The 22,482-nt window shown below is 35.8% G+C and overlaps 1 protein-coding gene across 4 annotated transcripts in view; it reads right to left on the bottom strand.

The window, feature by feature from the left end:
• The window catches only part of SLC26A7 (solute carrier family 26 member 7), a 112,178-nt gene that overhangs the window by 15,615 nt on the left and 74,081 nt on the right, over positions 1-22,482 (bottom strand). For 3 of the 4 annotated variants that reach the window (XM_037802926.1, XM_037802925.1, XM_037802928.1), the window contains exons 10-14: positions 13,445-13,522; positions 12,165-12,260; positions 4,804-4,910; positions 3,647-3,713; positions 2,139-2,276 (exon numbers count right to left, since the gene is read on the bottom strand). In XM_037802926.1, the coding sequence (XP_037658854.1) occupies positions 2,139-2,276; positions 3,647-3,713; positions 4,804-4,910; positions 12,165-12,260; positions 13,445-13,522 (486 nt within the window). The remainder of the gene's footprint in view (positions 1-2,138; positions 2,277-3,646; positions 3,714-4,803; positions 4,911-12,164; positions 12,261-13,444; positions 13,523-22,482) is intronic. The other variant, XM_037802927.1, reaches the window with a different exon arrangement.

Raw genomic sequence — 22,482 nt, 5'->3', positions numbered from 1 at the left:
GCTGTTGAAGATGCAGCCACCAGGGAAGAGAAGACAGAGGCACTGTCAGAGCACTGGGGTTCAAGACAGAGTACTGTAAGACCACTGCGTGAAGCACGGTACAGGAGCTACAGCAGTGATCAACTGATCACAGACTCACGACTTTAAAACTGAACTTGTACTAAGGGCATAACGCTTGACATAAGAGGAAGATATCCTGGACAGATAGTGTATGACAAGAATAAGATGAGATGCCCAAAAAAAGCACCCATGCTGCCCTAGAAAACCCATTTAACCATTTTGAATAAGTTCCTCAGAGAGCAGGGCTTCCAGTTTGCTACCTGAAACCCTTGGTGTATCCTTTAAAATCCATGGGTTTCAAATTTGCAAATAAATTACAGTATGTGTATTCTCCACATTGGTGGAACTCAGTCTCCTCAAAGCTTTCTCTCCATTATAAATTTCTGAGTTAAGGAATCCCTTTGGGTGTCATTAGCTACCAATAACTAAGATCTTCATTTCATTATTGGACTCAAATTTCTGAAGCCCAATTAGGTAAAATCATATATGTGGTACCCCCTCATAGAAGACAGGATAAACACATGCCAATTTTCAATTTCTGAAATCAAATTGGAGCAAACTTATTCCTGAAGGAAAATATTCTAAGGAAAGCACTATTGGATGACCATCGATAAATAATTAGTTATTAAGAATCATCACATCAGGTACTATACTAGATATGATAAAGTCTACAAATAGTATGTCATTCAAGAAATAAATTTATATTTTCAAAAGCAAGACCCAATACTTCCTGTGGGATTATTAGGTTATTTGGAACTCTGGACAAATTTTCCCAAAGTACTAATGTCACACATGATGATACTGAGCTTAAGTCAGCCCATAAAAACCTACCCAACTTATAATAGAGCTGAACATTGACACAAGGTATACATGGCTTTGTGAACAAAATAGGTCTAGTACCCAACTTGAAAAACTAGGAATATATCTCCCTCTTTGGCACGAGAGCAAGGTGTCTCAACCCCAAATTACTGGTAGTGGTTCTGTGTGTTTTGATGAAAGCAAGGTCATAAAGAACATAGTGAGGGGTACACACAGGACTGGGCACTTTAAAAACAGGGCTGACTTCATGGGCATGCAACTTGCCCATCTTGAAATTCTTGAACATTTTTTTCACAAGGGACTCTGCATTTTCATTTTGCTCTAGGCCCTACACATTACATATCTAATCCTTTATGTAGGGTGTATATGACATGGATAAAGCCCCAGAGAGAGAAGGCAGTTGAGAGGGACAGGAATGTGGTACAGGACATATCCTGAGGAACCAAAGATGAGTGCCTCTATTTAGCTAAGTGAGTAGGAGACAACATGAGATCAGGGATATAAGAGAAAGAAGAGATCTTTGTGATCTGGAATTGTCAAGGAAAGCTTCACAGGGAGGGCAGGACTTGTATTAGTCTAAGTGCTTACATATATTGACTCATTTAATCATCCCAATTACAGATGAGGGAACTGAAACTCAAAAATTTCAATAACTTGGCCAAGGTCCCACGACTAGTAAGTAGCAAACCTAAGCAACTTAGCTCAAATTCCATGCTCTTAACCATGACACTACATTGCAGAGGGCTTAAGGATTCAAATGACCATAGACAGCTCATTTACAATAAACCATACAGATGCACGTTTGGTTAAATATCTCTGTTAACCCAGACAATGTAAGGGGATACATAATGCTGGCATTTTATAAAAATAATGATAGCAGCAATGTATGCTTCTCTGAAGTCATTTACCATAGTCTATCTTCTTTAGAGTTACTCATGTTCATCTTCTCTCTCCTGGGAAAGGGTCCTTTTAGCCAAGTGCTTTGTCTTTCTTACTCTTCTCAGGGTTATAGTACTTTCACACATGTTCATTAGATACATGTTGAATGAATGAGTGAACAAGAGAATGATTCCCTAAATGCTAACTACAAGAATCAAATAAAAAGCATATGATATTATATTTTGCTGGGTGGTAATGTCTCAAAATATGTTTACAGTGTATCATATTTATGTTATACAACTTTCAGTATCACAATGTGAGATTACCTGTAGCATGATTTTCCAATCATGATTTTCTAATCATGAAAGAGCTGATCCTACCTTGCTGATATCATCAAGTGGCTGGTTGCCGGCATTTTCCTTTTGAATTACGTTCATTAGATCAGTATGAAATTTCTTTGCATTCAGGAAAACAAGTGGGTTGTTAATTGAGATAATTTTCACTTGTTGTAGGGTTTCCTTTTGGGGAAGAAAAGGAATAGATGCATAGCTTTGAATTAAAACATACAACATTCAATGAATCTAAATGTTACCCAATTGTGGGAGGAATGTCTTAGCTATCATTTTCTTTATTAAAATTTATTTAGATAATGTTATATACTGTCATGCTTCGTAAGGGAAAATATGTTTCACTAAGAAACATCAACAACCATGAGACGGATCTGCAGTTTTTCAGACAGCGGCCATTTTCCTACTGAAAGTTTTAGGGAAACAGTAGCACAGACTATCCAAGGAGTACCAGGAAGATCTTCCCAAAAGTACCTCTCCCACTCAATCTACCAGTTAAAAATCAATTTACTTAACCATTAATATTTCAAAAAAGATGAAAATGTGTCCTAAAAGGTCAACTTTCAGTCTTTCACATCATAATTGCACAGCTTTTCTTCTGGATGAAATATAACCCTACCAGTGACTGATAGTCCTAATTGGGAGACAGAGAAGACGACGTTATATCAGGAGTGTAATTTCACTTGGAGCAGACCTAGGTTGCACTGGATTGCCAGGAGGTAGAACAGAGATGCACATAGGGAGAAGGCAAAGTGTCAACACAGACAGTTTTGCCATGTTGCCCAGGTCTTCCTAGCCGCGATTAGTGCTGTACAACTTACACTGCCTTCTCTACCTGTGGGACATGTATCTGACCTAGAATTGAAGCAATGGTAAGATCTATGAAATAATAACTCCTTATCAACTAAAGAAAGCAATATTTCTCAGACTTTGGTACTTGCACCTTACCTTAAGTTGTTGTTAATTAAGTTCCCTCAAAAAGATACGCTGAAGTACTATAACCCCTGGTACCTAAGAATGTACTTTATCTTGACATGGGATCTTTGCAGATGTAATCAAATTGAGATGAGGTAATGCTGAATTAGGGTGGATCCAAATCCAATATGACTGGTATCCTTATAAGAAGAGCAGAAGAGAGACACAGAGAGAACGTCATGTGACAGCAGAGGCAGAAATTGGGAGTGATGTGTCTACAAGCCAAAGAATGCGAAAAATTGCCAGGAATCACAAACGTCTGAAAGCAGCAAGGGAGGATTTTTCTCTAGAACCTTCAGAGAGAACACAGCCCTGCCGACACATTGATTTTAGACTTCTAGCCTCCCAAATTGGAAGAGAATCTCTTTTTGCACTTGTTTTGACTTGTTGCATGTTGATCACCATATGTGTGGTGATCACATATATATCATTCAAAGTGTACACCTAATTAAAAATAGAATTATCATGTTTTTAAATGTCATGATTTATCTTTTACAATATCTTAAAACTATCTGACCCACAAAAATAGCAATAATTGCACAAGGAAAAAAGGAAGCTAAACTTACACCATCCATTTCTGTCTTCACTTTAAATTCTGTTTCTTTCATGTTTTTTATACTCAGAGTCTTTGCTCTAAAATTAAGGCAGACAGAAAAATAAAGCAAGTCATTTTCTAATCACTATATTAACCATGAAGAAACAAAAAGAATAAATGTTTCATTTTATCTAAACAATTAAAATGTGTCTGAAATGGTTTAGATCCTATAACCCATTTGTTCATAAAACATTGATAGATCTATATAACTCTGGGATCCTCAGAAATATAGCATAACAAAGGAGGCATCTAAGAGGAGATTAACAGATGTAATTGACTGCCTTTGGGTTCCCAGAACCCCATATCTCGAAGCTACAAGAGATAGGTTAGTAAAGAAGATTTATAGAAAAGAAAAGACTAGAGAGTAGATAGTGTCTAGCAAAATCTTATTTTAGGAGAAAGGAAGTAAAGAAGGAATCAATAACAAGACAGGATCTTGATAATGAGCATACATAAATATTCCATAAATATAAAATCTATAGAGATAAAACTTAAAATTTTCAAATATATATTATTTTGTGGGGAATTTCAAGGGAAAGATAAGAAGTGGGTAGAAGCATTATCACATGATGAGTACTGGGAAAGCAGAGAGTTGGCCAAAACAGGCAAATGGTTTAGTGATACTCATTAGAAAGACAAAAAGAAAGAGCATGTTCCCCAAAAAATTATCTTTAAAAAGTAGACAGACAGACAGACAGACAGATAGATTGCTAGATAGATGGTAGATTAATCTGGCTTCTGAAACATAAAATTTGTTTAAGTTATTTAATTTTCCAGATGATATCACTATATGATTTGCCTCTCATTGACACTGGATACTATATCCCTTCACTTAATTTTTTTAAAAAGTAGCTGTATGAAACAGTTGGTGGGTTTCTTTATTGACTCTAATAGGTTCCAAATAATCTATTTTATAGCATTGACAAGATATTTCTCTGGATAAAGACCAAAATTGTCACATGTTACATGTAGATAATATAATTTCTTATCTACTTGCCCCTAATTCTCTAATACCAAGTAGAATATGAGACCATAGTACTATTCATTACCCAGAAATAAGAGTAACTAGCAACACCATATATGCTGCTGTTGTGTCAGAATAAACAGAGCATTTAAATAACATCTTACCTTGGGAAGCGTCCAATCACTATAGCTACAGTGCAGACAACACCAAACAGCAGTCCCACATTGGCAGCAAAACATATTGTAAATACATAGGTGCTGACCCATATGCCCTGAAAGAGAAATGGAAGATGTGGGTCCTATGGCATTCCCATCTTATAATTTCTAAATCCCTCACAATCTTATTCTACAGTATTCCTGTGACCAAATCTCTCCACAAGAATATATTATTTAAGAAGTGGCAAAATAGAAGCCCAGGAATATAGGAATGAGTCCTGGTTCCATCAGACTCCCAGTGGCAGAAGTGGGGAAAAGTTACCTTCCTTTATTTCTAGACATTGCCAATGCTTAGTTCAACCCACAACAAACACTACACTTAAAACCTGTAAATAGCTGATGAGTGTAGTTCAAAAGCATGCCATTATTTCCCACTGCTCTCTCATTTAATATGATGCAATTATAAGCATTTGTTTGCAGATTTTTGGTCATTCCTGAATATTCTGTTCACTAGAATTGCTGGAAAAATAAGTAATATAGTTTGTTACAGCATAAATTTCTCAAAGTTCAATGTTAAAATGGCTAAATCTAACAACACTGCCAATGCCACTTTAGATCAACCATTATTAAGATCAGTATAATTTCATTTGCAAAGGGCCACTTATTGTGAAAGTTAAAAATCAGAGCCAATTTAGTTCTTAGAAACATTTCAAAAAGATTGCAAGAGAGTCTATTTCTCTTTTAGTTAGAATTCCAAAGTTATTGCAGCTTTGCCACCCCCTGAAATTACAATCTACAAGATATTTTATTATAGTTGGCATTTCTAAACTTGTTGCTAGGAAAAATATCTTTAGAAGAAAGATAATCTTTGAAATCCAGGTTAGATTTTCTAAACACAAAACCCTACATTCATCAAATAATAGACCAAGAAAATTTCAAATCCTCTCTTTCCTTCCAAATAACCTGTAACACTTTGCCTATGCATACAACTCTAATTGATTTTCTCTGTCCAGTAGTTGGATTACCACTTTAAAATATCTTTGTCCACATAATACAATTCTATACACAAATGAAAGAGTTACAAACTTTTATGTAATCTAAAGATAGCATAGAATCTTCGGGGATGGCAGTGCAAGGTTTTTTTGTTTTGTTTTTTTTTCAGACAGGTTTGAAACAAGTATTTCTAAAGGATATTTTTTTACTTGAAATGCTTCTCCTTTGTCTATATTGTTTATCTACACTGAGCTTGAGTGGTTCTTAATGATGGGATATTTTGAAAAGCTAAGCCCTTGGAAGCAAATCAATGGATTTTTGTCTGTAAAATTCCTTTAGATACAGAAGAAAAAAATATTCTGGAGTAGATAGGTCATCTGAAACTTCTATTTGTACACAGTATGGCTTGTTTCCCTTTCTAATGTATTACACTGTTTGTGTGTGTGTGTGTCTACATACATATACACAATAATTTGCAAGTTTTTGATCATTACTTTAATTTCCCATGATCACTGAGTCTTATTCATTCCCCAATGCTGACTTAACCTGCATGAATGTGGCAGCATAAGACTTCACTAAACTTTATAAGTCCAATTCCTCTTGGCCAACATCCATGATTCAATATGGGATGGGGAACAGTGGATCCTGGTCCCAGCCATTTAAAGAACCAGAGAGACGAGAAGTCATAATTCATCAGAGCAACCCCAAAATTTGGTCCAATCTGGTTCTATTTTTAAACCATATTTACTCTCCCACAACATAATCAGTTATAAGCCAGGCTCTCCAAGTGCTTAAATATTTCCTGGGGATATATTTATAGTTTCAAAAAATATCCACTGAAAATGAATAACAGAGATAAGTAAATAGTTGCATTGGTTAGAATAAGTCCCAACATTATTCTACAACAATTCCTGTTAAGGATCCAAATGCTGGTAGTCACAGTTATCAGGAACTGGTTAGCTCCTGGGCCTCTGTGTTTACATTGTGCTCTGACTTGCTCCCTTCCCTGTTTGGTATTTGCAGCCCCAACCATAAATCGAGCCTTAATTTGACCCCAGGTAGGGAACACACAGGCTTTGGTCTTTATAGAACATGTATCAGGGCAAAGTGCAATTGAGCATCAGTGTAAAGCACAGGCTCTCCCTGGCCCACCTCTTATTCTCTCTGTTTTGGTGACTGATCCACATCATTAAATTCATGTAGGTCTTGATTTGTCCCCACTGTTCAGCTATTCAAACTGAGTTCTGTCTGAGCCTTTGAGTAAGGACTTCATTTTGGGTCCCTACTTCTTTATTATTTCAAAGAGGACTTTGACCTACAACTCAACGTAAAATCATCATTAAGCTGTAATAATTATGTAGAGAAATTTGTAAAGGTTCTTAATTTTCACATGACGACTGCATACATGATTTCTAAATTTTCCAACCTTCAAATTATATCTTTGGTGACGTTAGCTCCATGATATTCTCAGCATTTTCCCTCTACTGGGTAATCTAGCCTATACCCACACAAAAGTCTGTGCAATGTTCTGACTCCTAAAGCTACACCCTGATCATATCCGAACAATCCTTAGTTTCTTGTATCTAATTTCTAAGAGATATCTGACTGCTTCAAACATAAGAGGCCATTTTCAAGCTAAATTCATGTCCCACTGAATCATCATGCACCTGTCATATCTACACTTTCTCAACCTTACTCTTTGTTCACACCATACTGCCTACTCATGCCGTTTTCAGCTATCACCTAGAAACAGAAAACCACCAATTCTGAGCTATTAAACTGTTTTTCAAACTCCCTACCAAACATTTTCAAACTCAATACGATTAAACGCAGACTTAGTAACTCCCCCAAAATCTGTTCTTTCTCCAATGTTCTCCTTCAGTTATAACAGCAATATTCTTCAAGACACAATAATCAGAAATCTTAGAGTCACATTTTACTCTTTTCCCTTCTTATCCACTTTTCAAATAATTTCCTGAGTCTTCTAAATTATTAATTAAAAATCTCTCAAACCATCCCTTCTTTACCAATTACTGATGATGCCATAGTTCACACCTTACTATCCCCTTATGTAGATTATTTTGACAGCAATCTTTGTCCAATTTGGTTATCTGCACTGTAAACTATTTTCCATGCTGCTGTCAGAATTACCTTTCTCGACATAGATTCAGATTTCAGATTTAGACAGTATATTAAATGGCATTTTTATTCTACTCCTCTTTATTAAAATTTACCAAAAAAACAATATAAAGAATGAATATAGGGAAAAGAGGGTTGGAATCCAGAGTCAATGAAACAAGAAAAATCCATGACTCCTAACTACAAAATATGATGCAGATTTGCCAAATACTGTGAAAACTGGATCATTATCAGAGAGAACATTGGGATCTGACAAATACTTCAATCAATTACAGATTTCCCCATGAATGTCACAGTCCTGAAAATTCTATACAACAATCTTTTGATAAGAGCTTTAAGTTCTAGGGGCAGGGGTGGGTCACCAGAGAAGTAGGAAATGTACCTAGAGAAATTTAGTTTGATACCAGAAAACAGCAGTGAAGGTGAAACACCATTCGTATCACAATCTAGCACTGTTACCAAAGGACACTGCTAGAGGTGAAGGAAGAGAAGAAGGGAGAGGAGACAGCAAGTCTCCTATCACCAGAGAACCTGTGATTTGTGAGGTTTGCTTAACCTAGAGGTAAATCTTCAGACGTCAGTCCTAAATCAAAGCTGTGGCCTGCTCCAGCTCACTTCTTGCCTCCTGTTCTCCCCACATTATTTTTCAGCAAAAAGCTAGGTCCATTAAAATGCATAATAACCGTAAAGGAATCAGCAAGGACCCAGTCACATAAATAGGGAAATAAATAATGAAGAGAGAAAAAACAATGAAATAGAGACAGAGGACAGGTGCAAACAAGTAACAAGCAGTATCATCTTAGGGAAAAAAAACCCTCAAAAATGTATACAAAGATTCAAAGAAGTACTGTATAAAAAAAATCTGAAGGAGATGAACAGAAACTAAATAGAATAGAAACATTATAGAGATGAAAGCCATATTTAAAGCTAAAAATGGGATCATCACAACCAGAAATGCATAAACATATATACTGTGAAAGGTCCAGGTGAACCATGTAAAAAATTAAAATTGTCATGGGAAAAATTGGATAGATATGAAGAAAGACAAAGGAAACCCAACAAATACATAACTGTAATTCATGAAGAGGAGAACATATGAATTTGCAAAAAATATCCAAAGACGTATTAGAAGAAAGTTTTCATAAGTAATTCTTAATTCTGAGATCAAAAGGATATGCCATGCTCAGAGAAATTTTTTTCAATGTAGTAAGCAACACATGTGAGGTATCAATAGTTACATATTAATTCCATTAATAACATGTTTCTAAATTGTAAGTTATAGAAAATCAATAAGCAGCTCCTCAGTTCTTTTCTTTCCTTTTTATAGGATGATTTCTTTTTCTTTTTTTCTTTTTTTGATAAGTCATGTGTCCATGCTCAGAGAAATTTGGTATGGAATGCTCAACCACAAGAAATATTCTGATAACATTACAAAACTTTAAGAGCAAGAAGAGAGAACTTCATTGAGTCTTCAGTTAGAAAAACCAAGTCACGTAAAAGAACAAAAATATCATGTTAGCTTGTGACTTCTCTGCATTATCCTGCAACACCAAAAGATGATGCCAAGTCTACAAAGTCCAAAGGAAAAGCAAGTGTAACCCAAGCATTCTAGACTCAGTCAAAACTTTCCTTCTAATACAAAAAGAAAACAGGCAGGTATTTCCATCATGCAATAGGTTGGGGAATATAAACACATGAGCCTTTCTTTGAAAACTACTTGGTAAGGACACACAGAAAACAAAGAAATGAATCAATATAAGTAACTCAGGAATGAGAACCTGCATTTCTGTAAAGACTAAAAGCAATCACTAAATCATTCAAACAATAGAATCTTCTATATTCTATAGCTCAATGGGTGACATCATCTTCCACTAATGTTCCTAACTAGAAACCGAGAAGTCATTCCAGCCTGATCTACTTTACATGACGCATTAGTGGTGAGAGTTAATGAATTAAATTTCTTTAATATTTTTCAAATCTATCCCCTCCTCTTGGACCCCATGCACTCAGCCATGGTCCAGGTCTTCTTCATTTGTTTGTCTGAATTATCACAACAATGTTCCAGTTGATGCACATTCCTGAGTTCAGTCAAATGACCTTTCTACTACATAAATCTTATTCATGTTTCCCATTTCAAAGACGCTTCACTGCCTTCAGCATGGCATCTAATCTTCCTTGCAGATGATACTGCCTGTCACAGAGCAACCCATTCTTAACTTTTCCAACCTTATCTGTTACTACTCCCTCCCTCATACTACATGTTGTACTCATGTTGAACTCCTTGATTTTTCAGAGCCAGACACTTCACATTTATCTCTGTGTCTTTGCCTATGTGGCTCTCTTTCTCTCTTCCCCAAAGAATGTCTATTCATTCTTCAATTCTCAATTTAGACATCACTTCATACAAGTAGCTTTCCCTGACATCATCTTTCCTCGCCTTCCAATATGGTAAGGTGACACCTCCTATGTGCTTAATGAGTTCCTTAGAAATACATTTATCATAGGGTTACCTAAAAGCTTGTTGAATAAGTGCATATTCTCATTTCTCTGTTTACATGTGGTACTTCACAGGCATTACCCTAAAAACTTCATAATCCTCACTCAAGCCTCACTCTTGGTCTGCTTATCAAATATAGTTCTTTCAAATGTCACTTCATATCTTAGCTCTAGTGTGGGAATCTTCCTTGCTAACCCCGTCTAAATTAAATACTCCTGCCTCCATTTTCCCCTGGTACTACTAAGCTTGCGCTTTTACTTCCATGTCATATTGTATAATGCCCTATATAAGTTAAAGTTTCCATGTCTGCTCCCTGCACAAATGATTAGTGCCTGGAGAGGGCAGTGGTTTGTATTCATCTCTGTATTCCTCGTGGCACCCAGAATTTTACTTGGGTTGGAACTCAATAATATTGAGCCATGGGAAGAGTTTTTTTGTTTTTTTGTTTTTTTTGTTTTTTTTTTTTTAATTCAGTTTTATTGAAATATATTCACAAACCATACAGTCATCCATGGTATACAATCAACTGTTCACAGTATGATCATATAGTTATGTGTTCATCACCACAATCTATTTCTGAACATTTTCCTTACATCAGAAAGAATCAGAATAAGAATAAAAAATAAAAGTGAAAAGAGAATACCCAAACCATCCCCCCATCCCACCCTATTTGTCATTTAGTTTTTACTCCCATTTTTCTACTGATTTTTTTTCAATTTTTTAACTTTGTTTATCAAAAAATTAAAAACAAACAGGCAAACAACAACCAAAAAAACCCCACAACATTTCAAACAAAGCAATGGATTAAGGAAAACAAATAACCTAAAATAACAACTTTGCTTCCAATATGTTCCTACCATACCCCAAGAAAATTAATAAACCATGTCCAAACAGAGGAGTAAGAAAAACAAATAATCTAAAATAACTACATTGCTTCCAACATGTTCATGGGAAGAGTTTTATGACAGCAGGTACCAGGATGAATAATGAACCAAAGTGTCACAGAGCAAAAGATCTGTGGAGTGGGAATAAATAGATAATTACATTACAATATGGCAAATGCCTTAAAAGAACTAAGCAGTGTGTACTCAGGAAATACGTGGCAGGGCATTTCACCCATATTGAAGAGAGTGAGGTTTCTGGATGCTTTTCCATGAGTATATATGTCTAGAATGAGTATGCTAAACACATCTTTATCATTGTTCAGTATTATAATTTACATGCTTCTAGCAATATCCTATTAACATAGTCCTCCTGTCAATGTAATCCATTTAAAAGAAAATCCATGATGCTTTTTGCATTTAAAATGAATGCTGTAACCATTAAGTGATTCACTCTGTATTAATGAAGCATACATGTCTTAGCAATTAATGCTGTTTTTTATTCATGTTATAAAAGGTCATATTTCTATTGGTATGTATTTCTTTGATGAGTCTCACTTCTGAAATCAATTCAAAACATAAATTGGATATTCCCAATCCATTCAAATTTCTTTAAAAGCATTTCTTTGAAAGTTCGAAAAGTACCCATCCATTAAAATTTAACAAAATTCCATTTCTGTTTCTTATAAAGACCATTTACATTTTAATGCTTTTATTAAGAATTTGAAATAGCTGGTTGTTTGTAAAGTATACAAATCTCAAACGGCTAGATCCATTTTTTGCAAAGGAAAGTATTAAAGCTTATTTGGTAACATGTACTTAAGCCAAAGGGGCAATTTTTAGGTCAAATTTCTACTTACCCAATCGATTTTATCCACATTCCAATATTTTTTTAAGTCCCGGAACTGTATTAGCATTCCCTTCAGCCCCACAACAATAACACTTGCAAGCACACACTACAAATAAAAAATAAGTGGAAGAGGATGCAAGATAAAGATTTCAATCCAAATATAAAAGGACCAATGTATTTTATTTCTTCGTTTGCTTTAAAATACTTATTGGAGAAAAGCAATGACCATTTAGAAGACTAAAGTAATAATGAAATATTTCATTTTGTTTACAATGAACCTATGATTGCATTTTAGGAATACAATAACATTTCAAGAAAATCACAAAGTAAAACTTTTGCCACTCAAAAAACCAGAAAGAAAAAGAAGAGAGAAGTAATAAATTATAAGAGTGAAAGTTACAAGGCGGATTGTCCCTTTACCTTTATAACAACTATTCACTCTTTCATTTGAAATTTATTGCAAAAAAATTAAATATTTTATATCATATGTTTTTTTAAGAATTGCCCTCAGTGTTAATTATCTGGGTTTGCCTGCAGATATTTATAACTGTCTTGAAAAATAAACTTGATTGTTGGAAGATCCTCCAGTGGAAATAATTTTTTCTCACCAACAAATGAAGAATTAGAGCAATAAAGGACCGAGGCTGACTCTGGCTCTCTGAACACCAGATCTCACTGGCATCTCTTTGGTGCCCTGGCCCTATAGGCGAACTGTTGGTACGAATGCCCCATATCACTTTGTACAAAGGATATATCAAGGGTGGAAAGATATATTTTGCTCCCTGTTATTCCCTTGCCCTGGCACTAATTTATATAGAATCACAGGATTTCAGAGATGGAATTTAACCCTTTCAGGCAAGAATATCCTCTAGAACATTTTCAACTAGTGACCATCCTAATTCTGCTTAAAACCATCCAGTGCTGAGACACTCACCGTATCACAAGGAAGTGCTTTCCTTCCGTAACAGGCCAGGTTCTGATACAATTCTTCCCAAGTCTACTGCTTATAACAGAGTGGACCTCGTTCCCCTCTCCAAAGGGGCAGAGAATACATCTAATTCTACAATGTCACTTTTTTATGAGAACCTAAGAATCAGAAGAAGCCTTGGTGCCCTTTCATCCCTTCTAATCAATCATGGTGTCTTGCCATCCCTGCCCATTCAAGCACTACTTACATAACACAGTTTCCAGATTTAGGATGATTGAGGTTAATTGTCTAAGCAATTAATACACAATCATTGTCATGAAAATTAAAGTTTAAAAGTGAATAAGGAAAAAGCACTACTGTACCATGGGAAGCCAGTAAAGCAAAGGTCCTATTGCATAGATGACAATAAGGACGAAGACGCAAGATATTAGACAAGCCACCTGTAAAATACAAGACAGACAAAAAAAGAAAGAATTGAACTTTTTTTTTATTCTGAAGTTCTATAGAGAAAAAGATGATTCTAGTTCATCTTGATTAGGAGAAACAAAATGTTGGCACATGATTGTTACATTGCATAGGTTGTCATTATCTATATTTTGCAGCTGAGGGAAGCCAAACATAACAGCTAACAAACTGGTTCAATCAAATTAAGTCAGTGATGAGAGAAAAGCAATTCCACACAAAGAAATAGGACATCATCAACTTTTATCACACATCCACAGCCATGGCTTTTGTTTAATAGTGAAAGTGACATTTCAATTAAAAGTTCTTCAGCTTATTGTTTCTTCTTCAAAACCTGTCTCCCCTCTTTCTTATCATAGGGGGTAGGTCAGGTAATAGTTGAAAATGCAGCTTTGGGTTTTTCCAGTGCTGATGATTAATTTCTACTGCAGCATTTACTCTCTTCTTTGGACTTCTTCATTGGTAAGGGCTCTAGTTATGAAGTGATTATATAGGATTATGCGAGCAGTCTCTGGCAGTGGAACAGACTTAATTTTACTAATCCTTAGAAGTCATTAGTCTTATGTTTTAACCAACTCAGCCTGCTGACAAAAGGCAATTCAGAACACCTGACTCCTATAGCTAATGCTCAAGCTTGATGGGAAACCTGATTTCACAAAGGAAAATCTTTTTGGCTTAATAAAGATGCTTGGCCAAACTGTCATTGTAACGAGAAAAGTAGGCTGTCACAGAGCCACAAAAATGCCTAGAACATCATTATGGAGACATAAGGGAAAATCAGGACCTGGTAGAATGATTAAAATTCAAAATAAATAAATAAACTATCAGCATTAAGTGCTGGCAAGGACTCAGAGCAATTGCAATTCTCAGATATTGCTGGTGGGAATGCAATATGGTATAGCCACTTTGAAAACAGTTTGGCAGTTCCTTATGAAGATATATACATATATTTATCATACAACCAAATACTACCTGAGAAATGAAAACATGTCCACACAAATACCTATCTGTGAATAATTATAGCACCATTATTCATAAACTCCCCAAACTGTAAATAACTCAAATGCTCATCAAATGGTGAATGGATAAACAAATTGTGATATATCCATACATACATCCCTACAACAGAATACTACTAAGCAATAAAAAAAGAACAAACTATTAATACATAAAACAGCATGGATGAAAGTCGAAAGCATTAAGCTAAGTGTAAGAAGCTTTACACAAAATGCTACATACTGTAGAATTCCATTTTTCTGACATTCTGGGAAAAACAAAATTATAGGTTTCCAGTGGCTGGAAATGGGGGAAAATAATTGACTGCAGAAGGGCAAGAAGAAACTTTCTAGGGTGATGGGAATATTCTATATGTTGATTGTTTATTGCTACACAACTATTTAATTTTCCAAATAAATTTCCAAATAAATTGAGCTGTACATCTAAAATGGATGAATTTTACTGAATCTAAATTATACTTCCATAAACCTTACTTCAAAAAATAAAAGAAATTGGGGACGGAATCTGTAACAACTGTTTATATACATGTGTACATGACAGAGTTACTCCAGCACCTGTACTTGTCCTGAAGCTGTACTTCCCCTGGGGAAGGGGTTTAGGGAGGGAGTGGAGGGGGAACAGTTACAATTATTCAGCTAAGCAAGCAATCATCCAAATAGGCATAAGTACAACAACAGATATTGCTGACAGAGGCTGAGGGAATCCCTTCCATGTTCAGTGGAACCCATGGCCAGCACTCTCTTGCATATAAAGAAAAAAATAATTCCCCATGGAAAATAAGCCATTAGAGGACTAAAGATTGCCCATTAAAGTGATAAAACACCAAACAATTGTAACTCTGCTAATCATTTAAGAATGATTTGTGTTTACCATAAGAATTTTTTTAAACCATAAACTGTGATATCTGTTTTTCCACTAAACTGGAAAGAGCTGAGTGTCAGAGCACAGATCAAATGATCCACTCAGATTGCAGCGACTCAGTAAATCCCATGTTCCTATGTAAAGAACATAATACCAACTGCTGAGGTGTTTATCAAGATAAAAGACAATGATGTACCATTTGCATGGGATTCTTCACTCATGCCCTTACAATGTACCAGAAAAGAAATCAAATATTAAGAGGTGGAATGAACCTTGGAGAACTGGAGTCTAACCTCGTCTGAAGGATCCACAGCACGGAAAAGCAAAGTGACAAGCCCAAGCTCCTAGAACTAGGGAGTTAGAAGGCATGAAGGCAATTGGGAATATGTATTGAATTGTGATACATAAAGCCAAATGCATTTTAAGTTTCCTAGACATAATACACTAAAACTGTTATAGGAATTACAACCTAACTAAATAATTCTATTTAAAAACAGGAAACTACCACTACATTTAGGCTATTTTCTAAGTAATATTTAACGTATCTTTTATTTACATGATGCTTTGTTTGACTATACCTCAACAATAGTTCGCTGACTGAACTGAAGTTTCTGTCTTATTGTCAAAATAAATCAAAAGTTAAATGGATCTTGCTTGATAAAAGGTGACAAATTACAGGTGAAATAGACTGTTTCTTTAGATGGTAAGTCATATAATGAAATAGACTATATAAGCAAAGGCTTATGTTAGCTCTCTTAACATACTTGCCTCATTACTGTTCATGCTCTAGGTTAAAAGACCTAAATGCACCAAATTGGACAAGAAACCCTTACCAGTTATGCCCACTGTATCTACTCTCCAGTTATAGAAATCAGTAATATCATAGTTTCTTCCCTCGAAGCTCTCAAAATCTGATGCTGATTCCCTCCATAAATAGGAGGTCCATATGCTGATGTTTGGATTTGTAAAGAATTTTTGAGTGCAAGCATCATTCCACAGATGACCAACTCAGTAATTTAGAGTTTAATATCAGATATTTGCAGGGCTATAATAGACTTCTCTAACCTCAGGATTCTGTAATAAACCACTTGAGCTACATTTTCAAGTATTAGCCACTTTATGAATAGCCATTACTTTGCTTATGAGGTATTACTTTCTTACATATCTCTGATCTACATAGGGAAAAAATTTAAAGGCAAGCTAGAACCAGAACAAGAGAGATAAACAAATGTTCTCAAACAAACGTTATGGATGCTGTCCATTGCTTACAAGATGACTGTCAGCATTAGTGTTATCCATAGGCCTACGTACGGCTGGAGGAAGAGCAAGATGCCAGTCTTTTCCTTCCTAAGTGTTTGTCCAAGAATGTAGGGTAGGTCTAGAGCCCACTGTATGCACAGCCTTGTGGAAAGTAGTAGAATGGTGGAAAAAATGGGGAAGGACAGAGAGAAAAAGAGAAGATAGTGGGTAACTTAGGCAAAATCAAGAAAGCCTTAAAGACATTGATAGTAATGAGCCAAATTTTGAAGGAATAAGGTAATATGGTTTGGCAAATTAGACCCAGAGGCAAGTTCAGTGTTGCACACACACACACACACAAAAACAGCAACTCTTGTTTGTGGCTGTGGCCAGGCACTGCCTGCAGCAGATACTCATTCTTCTGCTTCACGGTTCTACCTCCCAAACTCTGAAGAATATGACTATTGGAAATGAAGAGAAACGTGCAGGGGAGATAACACATACTCTCTCAAGGGAGATGTTCTCCCATGTCCACAGGAGACACTACGCTCCCTCCAATGATTAGCACTCTTTAGCGGTAAAGATGGAGAGAAGAACTAAAACATTTATTTGTGCTATGTATCTGTGCAGCATCAAGACCTTCTTCTTACTGGTTTGCTGCCTGTATCTCCTAAAGACCCTTCGATATCTATGAACTGTATGTCACATCTAAAGGCAATCACTGTAAAAAGGGTTTCTACATGTGGAGGATAGGAATGGGTTTGGGCCTTTGGCCACAGCACTTGGTATTGAATGATCAGTATTTTTTGTTATTTCAATTCAAACATTTTAATTTTATTTACTGAAGCATTGGGAAGTTTTACTATCAACTAACCATGTTATTTATAGAAAGTCACTTGTATGAAAAATGATCTTAAATTCTCTGTCCAATACAGAATGTGTGGCTGTTGAGCACTTGAAATGTGGCTAGTACATATTAAGATACACTATAAGTATAAAATACATACCAGATTTGAAGCTTTAGTACAAAAAAAAGAACATAAAAACATCATTAATAATTTTAGATAGATTCCATGTTGAAATTATAATATTTTGAATATATTGGGTTAATTAAAATATATTATTAAAATTAATTTTATCAGTTTCTTATTACTTTTTAAATATGACTATTAGAAAATTTTAAATCACCTCTGGCTTATATTATTTCTATTGGACAGCACTTTCTTAAAGTCTAATATCCTAAGCCTGGTTTCAGGTAAGATTTTTCTACCTTTAAATGTATTAGAATTAAGTCCCTTTTAATACTGGCCAAACTGACTAGTGTGTGTGTGTCTATATAAAAAATTATTAGATACTTTCATTTTTCATTCTTTCCACACACTTATTGGACACCTGCTATGTGCTGGGTCCCAGGCTAGACCCTGAGGATACAGTGAACCAAGGCAGACATGGGTCCCTCTTGTCAGGGAGCTTTCAGTCAAGTGCAGAAGGCAGATATCAATCATATAGTAACACTAATGAACTTCTATTGTCAAACCAAGGTAAGGATGCTGAGAAAAAGGAAGACAGTTGACCTAGATGTGGCAGAGAGAGCCAAGGAATGAGAGGAGCTAACTGACAGAGGCGGGGAAGAGAGCTGCAGAGATAGAGACAGTCACAGACACCAGAGCCCACCATGGGCAACACCCTTTTGACTACAGAAAACATGGTGCCTTCAAGAACCAAAGAAGGACCATGTGACCGGAGCCCAGGAGGAGGGAGAGAAGAGAACAAGGGAAGTCTGGAGAGGGAAGCCCTCAGAGCCTTGCAGGCAATATAACGGTCTGAATTCTATGACTTACACCAAGTCTTTTACGAGCTTTCAGCAGGAAGTAACATGATCATATTTCATTTTAAAAAGATAACTTTCTATAGAAATACAGTACTGATATTTTCAAATATGAATCAGTAAAATAAACAAACATAAAAGTGTTCACCACTGGTCCTTTGATTGGTTGTCTTTAATTAGTCTAGGTGTTTCTATTGTCTAGGTTACTTTACTGAGAATAAGTCTAAATCCCTATGAAAGAGCCATTTAAGGGATTGTTTTGTGACACCATCTCACATAGAAAACCAGTTTCACAAATAGCCTATTTAGAATAAAACTTTTAAGACTTGGCTTGCCTAATGCTTTCTTTAAACCTTGGCAGTTATCAGTTATACCCACATAAACTTAACAGTTGAGAATGTTAAAGGTCTAAAATGACTACCCTGGGAAAGCATCTTCAATCCTTTCCCTGTGCAATTTCATGGGAACTGTTGGAAAGATAAGTGACCATCTCAACACGCAGAGTAGCATGAAAACATTCTGCTACCGAGCTTTGTTTTCCTAAGTTAGTGTTTTAGTAGATATTGTTCACATCTTCTGAAGTCTGATGAGTACAATGCCAAGCAGAAAATATTTCTCAAAAGAAGAGTCCTTAGAAAAGTTCTGCTCCCCTAATAATTCAAACTCTGTCACCTCCAAAACAAAGGAGAGAAGGTATATCCCTGCATTTCTACCCTGTTAGTCAAACAAACTTATTCCAAACAAATGAAAACAATCCCAAGATTTAAAGATAAGTACAAGTTTTCTCAAATTATTCTCTTTCAGACTTTTGATGTTAAAAGTCACAAAGATTATTCATTCAGTTTTTTAATGCATTTTTACTGTGAACTTTAACATATATACATAACAGTGATAACTTTCGAAGTATGATTTAACAAGTAGATAGAAAATTTCAAAGAATGTTATAGGTTACAGTTTCACAATTTCAGTTATTTTCATATTGTAAAATATAACATATATACAGAAAGGTGTTAACTTTCAATGTACAGTTCAACAGGCAGTTATACAGGTAATTTCAAAAATCGTTATGGGTTACAGTTCCACAGTTTCCATTCTTTCCTTATTGTGAAATATAAGATACATACAGAAAGGTGAAAACTTTCAAAGCACAATTCAATGAATAGCTATAGACCAAATTTCAAAGAATGTTATGTTACAGTTACAACATTTCAGTTATTTCCTTCTAGCTATTCTAATACCCTAGCACCTAAAAATACATATATGTATATATTTACATATAGTTTCAGTATTCGTAATCCTTCGTTAAATCCTTCCTCTCATTTAATCTCTTTCTTGATCTTCAGGGGTGTCTAGGCAGTGAGTACCCTAACTTGTTCATATTGAAAGGGGGCATCAAATATGGGGAGGGGGCTGCATCTTACCGTTGTTCTTAAAGAGGCTGTTGCCTCTGGGTTTTAGGTCTTATCTGGCATAGGGACACTCTGGTGGATTTAAGTTTCTGAGAGATAAAACTTAGTGAGTGAATCTTTTATAGAATCTCAGGTAGGGACCTAGGTATTTGGGGATTACTTTTGGTAAGGGCTGGCATACTGTGGCCATTTGGGATATCTGGCTGGAGCTTGCATAAGAGAAACCTCCAGGACAGCCTCTCAACTCTATTTGGGATCTCTCAGCCACTGTGACCCCAGCTTGTTGCCTTTCTTTTTCCCCCTTTTAGTCAAGTAGGCATTTTCAATCCCTCACCACCAGGGTCTGGCCCCTTGGAAGTCATGTCCCACATAGTGGTGGGGGGAGCGGCGGCGCAGGCATTAATGAATTTATTTGCCGAATTGGTCTTAGAGAGAGAAAGACCACATTTGAGCAACAAAAGTAGTTCCCTGGAAGTGCCTCTTAGGCATAATTATAGGAGGGCTCAGCCTCCAATTTAAAACCCTAAATTTCACAAAGGAAGCCTCAAGTCAAGGGCCTGATTTATTAAGTAGTGGGTTCCTCATTTCACATAATATATATTCTGGCCCAAGATAAATGGTCAGTTTCTTACATTATCTTCACTTAGTTGTACAATCATCATCATTCTCAACTTTAAACAAGAGCTCTGATCAGCTGCTAATTATTCATCCCTAGTATTAGTGTAGTACTGGCAAAATATTCCTATTAAATATAGTCTACAATATGTAATGGGTAGTTTTTAAATATATCACTCTGTTAACTCTTTTTACCAGTGTCATACTGTATAAGTATATCATGTTAACACTTATTTGTTTCTAGTGTTACTCTGGGTTACATGTCTTTAAAAATACCGTTTACAATCACGTTTGCCTTAATGTGTCACCGACACTTATAATCCCATCAATGAACCATAATCACATGTCTCTATTCCCTTACAATTAAGTTCACCCTGATAATCATACCTGTGTATATTGTCTTATCATTCCCCCTTCACTAGCTTCTCTCTATCTCTAGGTCCCCAATATTCTACATTATAATGCACTCATTTTACATTTTTCACAGAGTTCACATTAGTGGTAACATACAAAATCTTTCCTTTTGTGTCTAGCTTGTGTCACTCAGCATTATGTCTTCAGGGTTCATCCACGGTGTCTTATGTTTCATGACCTCATTCCTTCACACTGTTGCATAGTATTCCATTGTACTTACATACCACATTTTGTTTTCCCACTCATCTGTTGAAAGACATTTGGATTTTTTCCATCTCCTGGCAATTGTGAATAATACTGCTATGAACATCAGTGTGCAAATGTCCATTTGTGTCACTGCTTTCAGGTCTTCTGGATATATACTGAAAAGTGAAATTGATGGATCGTACAGTAACTCAATATCTAGTTTTCTGAAGAACTGCCAAGCTGTCCTCCAGAGTGGCTATACCATTATACAGTCCCACCAGCAATGAATAAGAGTTCCAATTTCTTCACATCCTCTCTCCAGCATTTGTAGTTTCCTGTTTGTTTAACACCAGCCATTCTAATTGGTGTGAGATGATATCTCACTGTGGTCTTGATTTGCATTTCCCTAATAGCTAGTGAATATGAACATTTTTTCATGTGTTTTTTAGCCTCTTCAGAGAACTGTCTTTTCATACCTTTTGCCTATTTTATAATTGGACTGTTTTTACTACTGTTGTAGAGTTGTAGGATTTCTTTATATATGTTAAATAGCAGTCACTTATCAGATACATGGTTTCCAAATATTTTCTCCAATTGCATTGGCTGCCTCTTCACCTTTTTTGACCGATTCCTTTGAGGTACAGAAGTTTTTGATTTTGAGGCATTCCATTTATCTGTTTTTTCTTTTGCTGCTTGTGCTTTGGGTGTAAGGTTTAAGAACCTACCTCCTAATACTAGGTATTGAAGAAGTTTCCCTACATTATTTTCTAGGAGTTTTATGGTACCATCTCTTATATTGAGGACTTTGATACACTCTGAGTTAATTTTTGGATAAGGTGTGAGGTAGGGGTCTTCTTTCATTCTTTTGGATATGGATATCTAGTTCTCCCAGACCCATTTGTTGAAGAGACTGTTTTGTCCCAGTTCAGTGGATTTGGGGGCCTTATCAAAAATCAGTCAACTGTAGATCTGGGGGTCTATTTCTGAATTCTCAATTCGATTCCATTGATCAGTATGTCTATCTTTGTGCCAATACCATGATGTTTTAACTACTGTGGCTTTACAATAGGATTCAAAGTCAGGAAGTGTAAGTCCTGCTACTTCGTTTTTCTTTTTTAGGATGTTTTTAGCAATTTTAGGTCCATTTCCCTCCCAAATAAATTTGATAACTAGCTTTTCCAAGTCTGCAAAGTAGGTTGTTGGAATCTTGATTGGAATTGCATTGAATCTGTACATGAATTTGGGTAGGATTGACATGCTAATGATGTTTAGACTTCCTATTCATGAACACGGAATAGCCTTCCATCTCTTTAGGTCCTCCCCCATACACACCTTTTTTTTTTTTAGTAAAGTTATGTAATTTTCTGTA

This window comes from Choloepus didactylus, chromosome 14, assembly GCF_015220235.1.
Source record: "Choloepus didactylus isolate mChoDid1 chromosome 14, mChoDid1.pri, whole genome shotgun sequence".
Taxonomy (NCBI): domain Eukaryota; kingdom Metazoa; phylum Chordata; class Mammalia; order Pilosa; family Megalonychidae; genus Choloepus; species Choloepus didactylus.
This window is presented reverse-complemented; position numbering and strand designations above follow the sequence as displayed.